Here is a 15,061-nt window from a genome sequence, read left to right on the forward strand (position 1 = left end):
CGGGGGGGGGGGGGGGGGGGCAGTGCTGTGTGGCGGGATCGGGGATTAGGAATGGCAGAGCTCACTCAGAACAGCTAGTTCTACAGAGTTAACAACCCATGTTCTCTGCTCTAAGAGTCTTGCCAAGTGCAAACAATGAAGAGCAGGAAGAGGAGACAGAGCAATGTTTTACACAAAAAATGGGAATGGTGCATTCATTTTTTTCATCACACCGATGACATCCCATTTAGTCAAGGTCACAAAATAGTTAACACTCTCTAACTTCTAAGAAAATACAGTAAAAAAAAATGAAGTAGGAACAATCAAGCTTTGGATTGCTATATGTTATAGTGAAATATCTAATTCGTGATGTTATTTCTCAGGCAAAACTCATTTAATTTATTTCTTTAATTTAAAACTACAAACAAACAGAGTTAAATGTACAGATCTAAAGGTGCGGAATACTGTTGGGATATAGTTCACATCTGGACTTCTAGAAACTGAACAGAATTTGCTATAATAAAAGTTAACTGATAAAATAATCCAATTTACCCATACCATTAAAATGTTAAATATTAAGACATTGCTGTTTTGAATAAATTTTATTTGTTTATTTGTTCCGGGATGTGGGTGTCTCTAGCAAGGCCAGCATTTATTGCTATTCCTAATTGCCCTTGAGAAGGTGGTGGTGAGCCACCTTCTTGAACCGCTGCAGACCTTGTGGTGAAGATACTCCCACAGTGCTGTTAAAGAAAGAGTTCCAGGATTTTGACCCAGTGACGATGAAGGAAAGGTGATATATTTCCAAGTCTAGATGGTGTGTAACTTGGAGGGGAACTTGCAGGTGGTGGTGATTCCATGCACCTGCTGTCCTTGTCCTTCTAGGAGGTAGAGGTTGCAGGTTTGGGAGGTGCTGCTGAAGATGCTGTGACGAGTTCCTGCAGTGCATCTTGCGTACACACTGCAGCCACAGTGCACCGGTGGTGGAGGGAGTGAATGTTGAAGGTGGTGGATGGGGTGCCAATCGAACGGGCTGCTTTGTCCTGGATGATGTTGAGCTTCTTGAGTGTTGTTGATGCTGCACTCATCCAGGCAAGTGGGGAGTATTCCATCACACTCCTGACTTGTGCCTTGTAGATGGTGGAAAAGGCTTTGGGGAGTCAGGAGGTGAGACATTTGCCGCAGAATACCCAGCCTCTGACCTGCTCTTATAGCCACTATTTACGTGGCTGGTCCAGTTAAGTTTCTTGTCAATGCTGACCCCAGAATGTTGATGGTGGGGGATTCGGCAATGTTAATGCTGTTGAGTATCAAGCGGAGGTGGTTAGACTCTTGCTTGTTGGAGATGGTTATTGCCTGGCAAACTAATGCAGTATAGAATGCCAACAGTAGCAGAGATTAAAGAATCAAAGCATGCAGGCATGTTTGCAGTTATTTTAAAAATGCACACGCCCCCAAGTGGTGTGGCGAGTAAATGTATTGACTGGTGTGGTACAAAGCCATGCAACACCACTTGGGGGCGAATTTAAGGTGCTGGCTCCTGATCGCTATCCAGTATTACCTGGCAGGAGGCCATATGTTGTGCAATGTAAAAGGTTGTGCTTAGCTGAGATTCCAATCCCCCATTGCAGTTGAATAGTCATCGACACTCACTGTCAAAGCTTACACGCAAAGAATGGCCATTTGGATGACATAGTAGGGGACTGCTGACACTTGTGAAGAGGGGGAAAAAAATAAATAACTTACCTTATTTTCCTGTGTGACAAGTATACTTATGCCCCCTGGTTTCAACGGCACCTCCTCCATTGCACCAAATACATCAGTCTCGACAGAAAACGTAAGCTCCAGGCCCAGATCACTAATATCATTGTCCAGAATCCACTGAAGGTTTTTAGCATACTCCGGGTCAATGGAGGCTACATCCTGGTAGTTTACAGGGATACCTGTAACACACACACCAGGTAAAATCTTTAGACCACCAAGGCTTTATGTAAATAATTTAAAGGCTAAGTATGAATCGTAAAGTACCCAAGTTCACGTAATACACTACAAAACCAAATCCCTGTACATACAAGGGCAATTACTGCACCCTTAAGCCACACATGCCACTTCTGGAACTACTTTGAAATTCAAGTAAGGATTTCTTAAGCTTTCCACCCATCCTGCTTCCTGCAGGGAAACTGTAACTTCTGTTTTTAATCTTTCCTTGCTAATTACTCTTGTAAACACACCTGGCTTGGTTCCTCACATCCTCTGCCCTTTATTTGCCTTTTCTCATTCTCCTTTCTGCCACATTCCTTTTGATTTTATAGACCTTGAGAATGTGAACAGGTGATCATAGACCAACGTCCCAATAACAGAGGCAGACAGACACATCTTACCTTTATTTAACATTTAAGTTTTTACACTGACAAAATTGAAATGCACGTTGTACAGTGCCTTTAATGTCTCAAACTCCTCTCTGCCACAAGCCACCTGCTCAGACCTCCATTCCCCACATCCTTATTTCAATCTCGATGTGAGGATCTCACAGACTTTGGGTTCAAGATCTAGGTCATCCATATACCTGCTATTGCCTCCTCTAGTTGTCCCTCGACCATAAGAACATAAGACATAGGAGCAGGAGTAGGCCCTACGGCCTATCGAGCCTGCTCCGCCATTCAATAAGATTATGGCTGATCATCGACCTCAACTCTGCCCTATCTCCATATCCCTCGATTCGGCTAGACTCCAAAAACTATCTGGGCACCAATCTCTGGAATTCCCTCCTGAAACCTCTCCGCCACTTGCTCATCCTTTAAGACCTTCCTTAAAACCTACCCTTTTGACCAAATTTTTAGTCACTCCTCTGATCTCCTTCTTTGGTTCAGTGTTAATTTGTATCTAATTACAATTCTATGAAGAGCTTTGAGACATTTTTTTACATTACAGACTCTAGAAAAATGAAAGTTGTTGCTGTTATTTATGAAGATAGCTTTCTTTAACCTTAAACACTGCCCGCCTCCACTTCTACCTCTCTTTTGCCCCATTCCCTGGAATACTGTGTGCAGTTTTGATTTCCATATTTACGAAAGGATATACTTGCTTTGGAGGTAGTTCAGAGAAGGTTCACAAGGTTGATTCTGGAGATGAGGGGATTGACTTATGAGGAAAGGTTGAGTAGGTTGGACCTCTACTCATTGGAATTCAGAAGAATGAGAGGTGATCTTATCGAAACGTGTAAGATTATGAGGGGGCTTGACGGGGTGGATGCAGAGAGTATGTTTCCACTGATAGGGGAGACTAGAACTAGAGGACATAATCTTAGAATAAGGGGCCGCCCATTTAAAACTGAGATGAGGATAAATTTCTTCTCAGAGGGTTGTGGATCTGTGGAATTCACTGCCTCAGAGCTGTGGAAGCTGGGATACTGAATAAATTTAAGAAAGAAATAAGACAGTTTCTTAAACGATAAGGGAATAAGGGGTTATGGAGAGCGGGCAGGGAAGTGGACCCGAGTCAATGATCGGATCAGCCATGATCGAATTAAATGGCGGAGCAGGCTCGAGGGGCCTATGGCCGACTCCTGCTCCTATTTCTTATGTTCTTATGTAAACTAGTCCATGCCTTCATCACCTAGACGTATAGTAGAAACGAGTCGTGCCAAAGTAACTTGCCAATTACGAAAAATTAACTGCTTGCAAAGTAGCCAATGTACAACTTTCCCCCAATGCAATGCTATTCTTGGAAACCAAAGAAAAATAGCACAAATTAAAATATACATTTTCAACTGAAACAATTCTTACCAAGTATATGCTTGTAGAATGAGCGTGTAAAGTAGATGTTAACCAGTTGTCGGTGATAAAGTGCCAAACCTAGAATCTGGCCTGCAAACCGAAAATAATTCAGGTGGTCCGGATTCACTGAGGAATTACTGTTAGGCTGGAATGTGGATCCTGTAAGAATGTAGATATACCTTGTGTCACTATAAACTAATATATATTGAAAGATATTGTGCAGAAAAGTACTACAAAAGCAAAATACTGATGTTGGAAATCTGAAATAAAAACCAAAAATACTGGAAATACTCAGACGTTTGTGTTTTTATACTCAAAACTCTTAGTTTGCCCTACATCATCAATCGACAACTTTTGAATTGAAAGCGAAGACTAAAGAATCCAGCTTCGGACTTTAAAGATCTCAAAATGCTATGTATATAAAATGATTTCCTTTCAAATCCACAGGAGATATGTACCGTCAGCTGACTGAGTGAAGAGTGCGTAGTCTGGATTGATTATCTCACTGGAAAGGATGTCGAACCATTCACGCACCACACCTTGGCCCTGAGTGCAGAAAAGGAACACGAAATTTTAAGGTATCATACTAATCACTTATTTAAGAGTAGAAATCCTAGTGATTTGCTCCCCACTCTTCTATCTCTCCAGATTATTTCCCAAATGTATCTCGCAGTCAAACCGACTGCAGGCCTTTTTCAATATGTGTACAACTATAACTTGCAAGAACCTGTGTGATTTGTTTCCTCTTTCACATATACTCTTCCTCTCTTGCTCTGACCACTGCCAAGTCTAGGGTCCCTGGCATCCCCATAGCATTTCCCTACACCAATGCGCTGAGAATTGGAACTCAGCAGTACCATGGAAATTGCCGGTATTGACACACACCCTACTGAAAAGGATTTATTTGGCATAAAAATACACAAATATTTTGCAGGCCTGCAGCCACAGCAGTCAAACACAAACTATAAAACTAATAGAAAGGGCAAATGCAGATAAATTTGTAAAGCCTGTAATTCTATTATTTTTTTAAATTGCTTTTCCACATTGTCTAGACATTGAAAGTGATTGGTCAGGTCCCATTTTCAGCTGCTGCATTTTAAATGAATTCCATTTATTTTATACTCATGTCTGACAGATCTACGGTCAGTTTTAACAAAATCTCTCGACAGGATTCAAATGGTGTGCAATGCATTATCAATTTACAAAACAAAATTTATCTGTCCTACAAAAATATAATATGCATTAGTCCAGCGAAAACATGGAATAGAATTAGCAAATTGAACAGAGACAAACAATTCATCCAGTTTGGTACTACAGAGCTGCCAAAGACAGACTTGTCTTTCAAATGTCTCTAAAAGCCCTTCATAACTTCAGTGCATAACTATTCAAAATTTTAAGGTATTCCTAAATAATTGCAAACTTTAACCCAGAATATTGGTTTAAATATTCCAATATTGCTGATGTCATAAAATTACTATATACTTCAATCGCTTCAGACAATTATATATTTTAAATACAGATCTCGATGAAAATCTATGTACAATACCTGGGTGCTAGCCTCTATATAAATCATTTTGAAGAGGGAAAAACCACATACCATCCCTTCTTCTCCATGAAAACGTACAGCAACACCTTGTTTCAATTTTTCGTAGCTTGCTTTTGACACAACCTCACAGCTGCTCTGGAAAATTGAATCTGCAAACAGAAAATCTAAGTGTTATTATTGTACTTTCCTGATAGACAAGATGCAGGATGCGATTCAAACAAGATACGATAGGTAAGCATTGATGACTCAGATAGTCTCATCACCCTTCTTTTCATATATTAATCTGATAAAAGTAATGTGGAATGTCATCACAATTTCAGCCCTCTATTTTTTTTCCAACTTCTATTTGCTGTCCACTTAAAGCAGCAGATAAGCCTCGAGAGAGCTTTCCAGTTTTCAATACCATCATTTTTTCTGGCATAGAAACTCAGAATACTTGTTTAACTTCCAACAGTGAAGAAAACGCTCCACCGGGATCAATTGGAGCTGCACAAAATCATCTCGTATATTTTTGATGTTTTTGTTATGTGCCATTCGCAAAGCAAATCAAAATGAAACATAGAGCAAACTCAGTTTAGACTTCTGAATTTTTATTTGGATTATTTATTTTACACAACTATGGTTTCAATGGATTGGATTTTACGGTATAAAACACCGCCTACCTTTATTTACGTGACATTGAACAGCAACTTCTGGTAACTGCACATGCACAGTTAAACACAGAAATTCAGGAAGTAGTTGTCAGAGAATTCCCTGCTCCTCCAAAAGCTGCACAATAATATCTTGCTGTCTGACTCATCATTCAAATTAATTGAACAGCATGAAGTTCCTGTACTTCCCCAATAGATACGGACTAAACTCGCCAGAAAAAGTTACAGCTTGTCCATTCCAGTGTGTATCTTTTAATGGTGTGAAAAGTCTTATTGTCAAGCAGCATCTGTGACACTGAAAATTTACTTTTAGAAGTGCGGAGTCTTAGTCCTTCAGATTTTAATTATTGTTGGAGATTTGTTTAAAGAAAAAAAGTCTCTTATAGAAACATAGAAAACATAGAAAATAGGTGCAGGAGTAGGCCATTCGGCCCTTCTAGCCTGCACCGCCATTCAATGAGTTCATGGCTGAACATTCAACTTCAGTACCCCATTCCTGCTTTCTCACCATACCCCTTGATCCCCCTAGCAGTAAGGACTTCATCTAACTCCTTTTTGAATATATTTAGTGAATTGGCCTCAACAACTTTCTGTGGTAGAGAATTCCACAGGTTCACCACTCTCTGGGTGAAGAAGTTCCTCCGCATCTCGGTCCTAAATGGCTTACCCCTTATCCTTAGACTGTGACCCCTGGTTCTGGACTTCCCCAACATTGGGAACATTCTTCCTGCATCTAACCTGTCTAACCCCGTCAGAATTTTATATGTTTCGATGAGGTCCCCTCTCATTCTTCTGAACTCCAGTGAATACAAGCCCAGTTGATCCAGTCTTTCTTGATAGGTCAGTCCCGCCATCCCGGGAATCAGTCTGGTGAACCTTCGCTGCACTCCCTCAATAGCAAGAATGTCCTTCCTCAGGTTAGGAGACCAAAACTGTACACAATACTCCAGGTGTGGCCTCACCAATGCCCTGTACAACTGTAGCAACACCTCCCTGCCCCTGTACTCAAATCCCCTTGCTATGAAGGCCAACATGCCATTTGCTTTCTTAACCGCCTGCTGCACCTGCATGCCAACCTTCAATGACTGATGTACCATGACACCCAGGTCTCTTTGCACCTCCCCTTTTCCTAATCTGTCACCATTCAGATAATAGTCTGTCTCTCTGTTTTTACCACCAAAGTGGATAACCTCACATTTATCCACATTATACTTCATCTGCCATGCATTTGCCCACTCACCTAACCTATCCAAGTCGCTCTGCAGCCTCACAGCATCCTCCTCGCAGCTCACACTGCCACCCAACTTAGTGTCATCCGCAAATTTGGAGATACTACATTTAATCCCCTCATCTAAATCATTAATGTACAGTGTAAACAGCTGGGGCCCCAGCACAGAACCTTGCGGTACCCCACTAGTCACTGCCTGCCATTCTGAAAAGTACCCATTTACTCCTACTCTTTGCTTCCTGTCTGACAACCAGTTCTCAATCCATGTCAGTACACTACCCCCAATCCCATGTGCTCTAACTTTGCACATCAATCTCTTGTGTGGGACCTTGTCGAACGCCTTCTGAAAGTCCAAATATACCACATCAACTGGTTCTCCCTTATCCACTCTACTGGAAACATCCTCAAAAAATTCCAGAAGATTTGTCAAGCATGATTTCCCTTTCACAAATCCATGCTGACTTGGACCTATCATGTCACCTCTTTCCAAATGCACTGCTATGACATCCTTAATAATTGATTCCATCATTTTACCCACTACCGATGTCAGGCTGACCGGTCTATAATTCCCTGTTTTCTCTCTCCCTCCTTTTTTAAAAAGTGGGGTTACATTGGCTACCCTCCACTCCATAGGAACTGATCCAGAGTCAATGGAATGTTGGAAAATGACTGTCAACGCATCCACTATTTCCAAGGCCACCTCCTTAAGTACTCTGGGATGCAGTCCATCAGGCCCTGGGGATTTATCGGCCTTCAATCCCATCAATTTCCCCAACACAATTTCCCGGCTAATAAGGATTTCTCTCAGTTCCTCCTCCTTACTAGACCCCCCGACCCCTTTTATAACCGGAAGGTTGTTCGTGTCCTCCTTCGTGAATACCGAACCAAAGTACTTGTTCAATTGGTCCGCCATTTCTTTGTTCCTCGTTATGACTTCCCCTGATTCTGACTGCAGGGGACCTACGTTTGTCTTTACTAACCTTTTTCTCTTTACATATCTATAGAAACTTTTGCAATCCGTCTTAATGTTCCCTGCAAGCTTCTTCTCATACTCCATTTTCCCTGCCCTAATCAAACCCTTTGTCCTCCTCTGCTGAGTTCTAAATTTCTCCCAGTCCCCAGGTTCGCTGCTATTTCTGGCCAATTTGTATGCCACTTCCTTGGCTTTAATACTATCCCTGATTTCCCTTGATAGCCACGGTTGAGCCACCTTCCCTTTTTTATTTCTATGCCAGACAGGAATGTACAATTGTTGTAGTTCATCCATGCGGTCTCTAAATGTCTGCCATTGCCCATCCACAGTCAACCCCTTAAGTATCATTCGCCAATCCATCTCAGCCAATTCACGCCTCATACCTTCAAAGTTAGCCTTCTTTAAGTTCTGGACCATGGTCTCTGAATTAACTGTTTCATTCTCCATCCTAATGCAGAATTCCACCATATTATGGTCACTCTTCCCCAAGGGGCCTCGCACAACGAGATTGCTAATTAATCCTTTCTCATTATATAACACCCAGTCTAAGATGGCCTCCCCCCTAGTTGGTTCCTCGACATATTGGTCTAAAAAACCATCCCTTATGCACTCCAGAAAATCCTCCTCCACCGTATTGCTTCCAGTTTGGTTAGCCCAATCTATGTGCATATTAAAGTCACCCATTATAACTGCTGCACCTTTATTGCACGCACCCCTAATTTCCTGTTTGATGCCCTCCCCAACATCACTACTACTGTTTGGAGGTCTGTACACAACTCCCACTAACGTTTTTTGCCCTTTGGTGTTCTGCAGCTCTCCCCATATAGATTCCACATCATCCAAGCTAATGTCCTTCCTAACTATTGCCTTAATCTCCTCCTTAACCAGCAATGCTACCCCACCTCCTTTTCCTTTTATTCTATCCTTCCTGAATGTTGAATACCCCTGGATGTTGAGTTCCCAGCCCTGCTCATCCTGGAGCCACGTCTCCGTAATCCCAATCACATCATATTTGTTAACATCTATTTGCACAGTTAATTCATCCACCTTATTGCGGATACTCCTTGCATTAAGACACAAAGCCTTTAGGCTTGTTTTTTTAACACCCTCTGTCCTTTTAGAATTTTGCTGTACAATGGCCCTTTTTGTTCTTTGCCTTGGGTTTCTCTGCCCTCCACTTTTCCTCATCTCCTTTCTGTCTTTTGTTTTTGCCTCCTTTTTGTTTCCCTCCATCTCCCTGCATTGGTTCCCATCCCCCTGCCATATTAGTTTAACTCCTCCCCAACAGCACTAGCAAACACTCCCCCGAGGACATTGGTTCCGATTCTGCCCAGGTGCAGACCGTCCGGATTGTACTGGTCCCACCTCCCCCAGAAGCGGTTCCAATGCCCCAGGAATTTGAATCCCTCCCTGCTGCACCATTGCTCAAGCCACGTATTCATCTGAGCTATCCTGCGATTCCTACTCTGACTAGCACGTGGCACTGGTAGCAATCCCGAGATTACTACTTTTGAGGTCCTACTTTTTAATTTAGCTCCTAGCTCCTTAAATTCATTTCGTAGGAACTCATCCCTTTTTTTACCTATGTCATTGGTACCAACGTGCACCACGTTCTCTCTCAATCCAATCTTTCTTACCCTGTCTTTATTTTGCTTTCTATACTTGATTGATACTGAATTCAATATTCTAACTGACACTTTCTGGTTCAGACTCTGCACAGTTCAGTAACAATTCTTCAATCTGATTGGTTAAGGAGATACACAGTTTGCCCTGTTCACAGAGTTCTCAGATGCCCTGTAGAGGGCACTACACTATTTGGATGGTTGGCGGACAGGAACTTCCAATGTAAAAGCCTATAGAAAGTCTATGGGCAAGTGCAAGTGTAACAAATGGCTAGCGCGGTTTGCTCGCCGCTGACTGCAAAATCTGGCCCATTAAATAATTTTGAATTGCTGACTATGACAACCAGCATGCATTTATATAACTCTTAATGTAAAGAACTGTCCATATATGCTTCACAAATAGGCATATGGAAATGGGCAATGAACCAAGAAGGGAGAGATTATTACAGTCAACCAAGTGTTGGTCAAATGAGTCTTAAAAGGTAGAGAAATTGAGTTAGAGAAGATGTTTCAGGAAAGAAATAGTTGAAGGCTCTGCCGTCAAGGATGGATTCGAGCAAGCAGAATGCATTGAAAGCCAGAGTCAGAAGAATGAAATGCTGGAAGGCAATAAACAGCTGCAGGGGATTTTACAGAGTTAGGCTTGTAAGAGGACAAGAATTTAATGTGTTGGAGGACAGGGAGCCAATATAGGTCAACAAGGACTCGGGGATTGTGATTGATTACCATTTGTTGGCTAGATAAGGGTTGAGGTGGATCTTCCTCTGCTGCAACATCCAAAATTGGGTGACATAGTAGCACAACATGAAGGAAAATGGTGTCGGGAAGCTTGATGGAACATCACCATTGTCGCTGGGAATCTGTTCACCCAGCAACTCAGGAGAGAAGGCTGTCCTTGCCCGTCCCCCCATATCTAAACAATGGCAGAGAGGCAGGACACAGTAACCTAACCAATTTCCCTTCTTATCACCACAAACTCCAGACACTACCAGAAAGGTCAGTGGTGTACTCTGGGGCAGTGGCACCCAAGCCCACTCTTTCAACTGTTAGATGGACAGAGCCTAGAGGTGATCGTGTTTCCCTCCTGAGCCCCCGTACCTTTGTGTGAGGGGGGGGTTGTGGCTCACTAAAACCTTTTCTTGATAGTTACAAATATATATACATTTTAAAAATAGATGCTCCTGCACTCTTAAATCTTCCTGCTCCTCCTCAAGGCACTGCAGCTGGACAGCTGCTGGGTGATGCCTCATTTCCCTTGGCAGCAGCAGTGGGCTCACTGTGTGTGGTAGGGACCATGCTGGGAGAGCCCATCTGCGTAACTAATGATCCCGAATCAAGAAATTGGGTCAGAGTCATGACAGGATCAGGGCAGCTGCCCAAAGTTCTGCACAACCTTGTCCTGGTGGCTAACCCAAACAATTTGAAAATCCAATTCTTCCCTTCTTTAGAATGGGAACAATAAAAATATCTCTGGTTAAGATATTTCTAGTAAAGTCAAACAAAACTGAGCAATCACAACACAATATAATTTATTTTAAGATCAATGATCTTCCTGCTGTGCACCATATTGTAATTTATATTTGAGGGAAAGCATTCTGACATCACATTGAAGGGACATTTGAAGCAGTGTGCTTTTTGGTTGCATTAATTGACACTTCTAAAGGTTTAAACCCAGTGTTCAACTGACATGAATTCTAAAATTATATAAAGATGATTAGTCCACTCCTTCATAGTTCACCTAAGTCTAAACAAGGGGAAATAAAAATAACATTTTAATCAAAAGATGGAATTTCCAAATGAAAAATCATTAGTACAGCCAAAATAAATAACTTCAAAGGGTACCTCGGTGAACAAGCAAGATATCATTTTCATTAACTGGCCTGTGCACCATATCAGAGTCAGGATGATTAGCATGAAGATGTTCGTAGAACCATTCACATCTTTCCTTGAAGGGCTAAATGAGGCGAATGAAAAATATAATTAATACCAATCTTCTCATTCAATTTTCAAGCAAAGAAAAAATGTATAGAAAGAAAGATAGGCAACTGAAATAGAGGTAGAGAACCTCAAGGTGTTGACAGGAGGAACTTGATGTACTCATTCCTCATCACTATTACTACACCTCAATCAATAGCCCCTTATCCCTTAATGTTAGTTCAGAGTAAAGATACAAGTTTCACGCCATGAAGTGATAATAGCGAGGTCAAGACGAGGATGGAGGGACACAACAGAGGGAGGAATAAGGGGATGTATTTACCAAGTGCTTCGAGACCAGGGGGCTGAAATTGGCCTCTTGTGCGCCTCCCGTTAACTGGGTGTGAAAGTGTTTTTGCTCGGGGTGGGGGGGCTACCGGCTCCTGTGAAATTGTATGGAAGTTAGCTGAGGCGCGAATCCAGTAGCGCCCCAGGCCGCCATGCCTCTGGCGATGCCGTAGTCGCCATGCACGGCGATCCCTTTTCACCCCATGGCGGAAAGTGGGTAGCACCCCAAGGCTGCCGCAGACAAAGTCGGCGCCAGCCTTGCGGGTCGCGAGCCAGGCAGCACTCCAGTACACAGAGGCGCTACGTAGCGCTCCGACGCTCGCCAGCATAGCACTCCCAATCCCGCGCCGAGAGGAAGTGACCCCAATTTAGGTCGCGGGGCGGGACTTCTGCGTGAGGGTAACTCCCCCCCCAATTTCCAAGCCCAGATTTCCAGCCAGTCATTTCCTCCTGCAGTACCCAAAAAAGAATAGTAATACAGTGGTGTGGCCACTATCTGCAATTACATGCAGAATAATTTACTGGCTGTACCTTAATACAACAATGTCAGTTGGTAATAGAATTTATACGGCAAGCTTCAGCCATGGTTTGATTGGTTAAGGCAGTGAGTAGCAGAGTCATACACACCATGAAGGTACCAGGTTTGATCCCTGATCTGTGTTAATCAAGCTGACTTCAGCAAAGCTGCCAGTAGAGGCACAAGATTTAGGAAGGTGGGAAAACTCTCCTCAGCACTGACTCCTTGCCAGGGTAGAGTTCCATGAGCAGAATTACCCTCTGATGTTTTTTTTACTAAAAGAGGCTAACATGCATGGGAGCTGAAATTGGTGAAGGCCCCCGCCCACCCAAGTGCCTCCCAAAGGACCGCCAAGGTACCCGACAGTACTTTAGGCGGGGTTTTCATCAAAAGGTTCTTGAAAGGGCGGCGGGTGGCAAAAGAGGAACTCACGCCACCAATTTGGGTGGCAGCCGGAGGGAGCTCCCCATCTTGGCGACAAAGGCGCTTGCCATCCAAGTGACGCCAAGGATGGAGTCGGGCCCACGGAGGGTCGAAGACCTGAAAAGGTAAGTCGCTGCAAAGAAAAATTTGAAAAAAGGTTTACTAACCTTTTTTTTCAGCTCTTCATACTCACCGTCAGGGATAGACCACCCTCCAAGCCAGCGGTCTTTCCCCGTTCTGGCGCCGACTCCCGCCCGCATCAATATGGCATCTCGACGGGCGGGAGATCAGTTGCGCCCGGGCGAGTCCCGGCAGTTCTCCCCTCCTGCCCGCTCCACAGCAGATGGAAAGTAGCACTGGGTGCAACTTCAAGAGGAATGTCAGCGGCAGTTGGCGGTAAGACCATCAATTTCGGGCCCATGGTCTCAGAGAGGCCGAAATTTATCACTCACTGCCGCCGACATTGCTCTTCTTGATCTGCGCAGTGTCACTTTCGAGCTCACGCCCGCCGAGCTCCCAGATTCCTGTGGGCGAGGTTCGGCGGCAGAATGGGGGTGGACCGCTGTGTGGAGGCTGGTCTGTCCCCGACAGTAAGTAGGAACAACCTGAAAAAAAAGGTAAGTGAACATTTTACATTTTTTTTCCAACAGCGACTTACCTGGAGGTCTTCCGATAGCTTTTTTATTTTTTATTGGTGATTTTTTTTTTTTTTCCAGCTCTTCAACCCTCCGTGAGTCCGACTCCATCCTCGGCGGTACTTGGGCGGCAAGTGCCTCTGCCACCGAGAAAGAGACCTCTCGCCCGTTGCTGCCCAGATTGGCGGTGTACGTCGTCCATTTGCCGCCCGCCGACCTTCGAGGGAGCTCGGCCATGAATATCACGCCCAAAGTACCGTCCAGTATCTCGCCGGCCATCGGCAGCACTTTGGGCGACACTTGGGCGGGCGGAGGCCATGATGAAAATCGGCCCGAGTGTCAGCAGAGCAACAGCATCGCAGCCGAACCCAATCCTGCCTTCACCAGATATACACTTCTAGCAGAGAATCATTGGATTGTAATTAGGAGTATGACCTTAGTCAACCTCCCCTTCCCCAACCAAATAATGTAGCAGTCAACTAACATCCATCACAGATGATGTCAGCAACTCAATTGAGACCAGAAATTGAATTTGATACCTCTGATTGTTTACAGATTTTAACAACAGCTTACCTGTGCTTTGATGATATGCATGAATCTTGACATCAGCTCAGGGCACTCCAGAAGAAAGTGAAAGTGGTCAAATATTATTATAGGGTTTCTGTAACAAAAATGTTTTTTTTTTTTAAATGGGCTTTTACAATAAAGCAACAGTTTAAAAAAAAACAGCTGAAGAGCACATGCTCACCTGGTCACAAAACATTTCAGAACTTCGTCATGCTTGCACACAAATTCTATAAAGCGAGGCGATGTCATTCTGTAAAAGAAAAATGCCATATGTTTATGCCCACTAACGTGTTCAACTCAAGGGATGACCATATGTGTAATGGGAGCCTGTATATTGCAGAACTACAAGCCTAAATCTATATCCTCAAAATAAGCAGCTTTTTGCCAATTTTGATATTAAATATAACTACGCGAGTTCAATTTTCCTATGCAGAGAATTTTTTTCCAATAAATCCGAAATAGTGTTAACATTACATGAACACTGAATGCTGCCGAAGAGTATAATACCCCATTATAAATATAATTCTGCATTGCAGCCAGACACGAGTGTTGCCAAACATGAAAAACCTTATTATATCTGCAAAATACTGTTAAATCACTTCAAATCTAGGTATCAACGATAGAAACATAGAAAATAGGTGCAGGAGTAGGCCATTCGGCCCTTCCAGCCTGCACCACCATTCAATGAGTTCATGGCTGAACATGCAACTTCAGTACCCCCTTCCTGCTTTCTCGCCATACCCCTTGATCCCCCTAGTAGTAAGGACTTCATCTAACTCCCTTTTGAATATAACCTTGCAGTTTGCATCAGCTCTCAATTAATTCTTTGCCTTGAAACTTCTACATCCAACAGTATATGTAGTGCACTTCCGGCAAATGTTGT

The 15,061-nt window shown here is 43.3% G+C and overlaps 1 protein-coding gene across 4 annotated transcripts in view; it reads right to left on the reverse strand.

Annotated features, from left to right (window-relative positions):
- hace1 (HECT domain and ankyrin repeat containing E3 ubiquitin protein ligase 1) overlaps positions 1–15,061 on the reverse strand; it is a 90,146-nt gene that overhangs the window by 22,350 nt on the left and 52,735 nt on the right. For all 4 annotated transcript variants that reach the window (XM_070885609.1, XM_070885608.1, XM_070885610.1 and 1 more), the window contains 7 exons: positions 14,360–14,428; positions 14,185–14,272; positions 11,617–11,728; positions 5,353–5,450; positions 4,214–4,301; positions 3,765–3,914; positions 1,726–1,922 (listed from right to left, as the gene is read on the reverse strand). In XM_070885609.1, coding sequence (XP_070741710.1) covers positions 1,726–1,922; positions 3,765–3,914; positions 4,214–4,301; positions 5,353–5,450; positions 11,617–11,728; positions 14,185–14,272; positions 14,360–14,428 — 802 coding nt within the window. The remainder of the gene's footprint in view (positions 1–1,725; positions 1,923–3,764; positions 3,915–4,213; positions 4,302–5,352; positions 5,451–11,616; positions 11,729–14,184; positions 14,273–14,359; positions 14,429–15,061) is intronic.

The sequence above is a fragment of the Pristiophorus japonicus genome, chromosome 7 (assembly GCF_044704955.1).
Source record: "Pristiophorus japonicus isolate sPriJap1 chromosome 7, sPriJap1.hap1, whole genome shotgun sequence".
Classification (NCBI taxonomy): Eukaryota; Metazoa; Chordata; class Chondrichthyes; family Pristiophoridae; genus Pristiophorus; species Pristiophorus japonicus.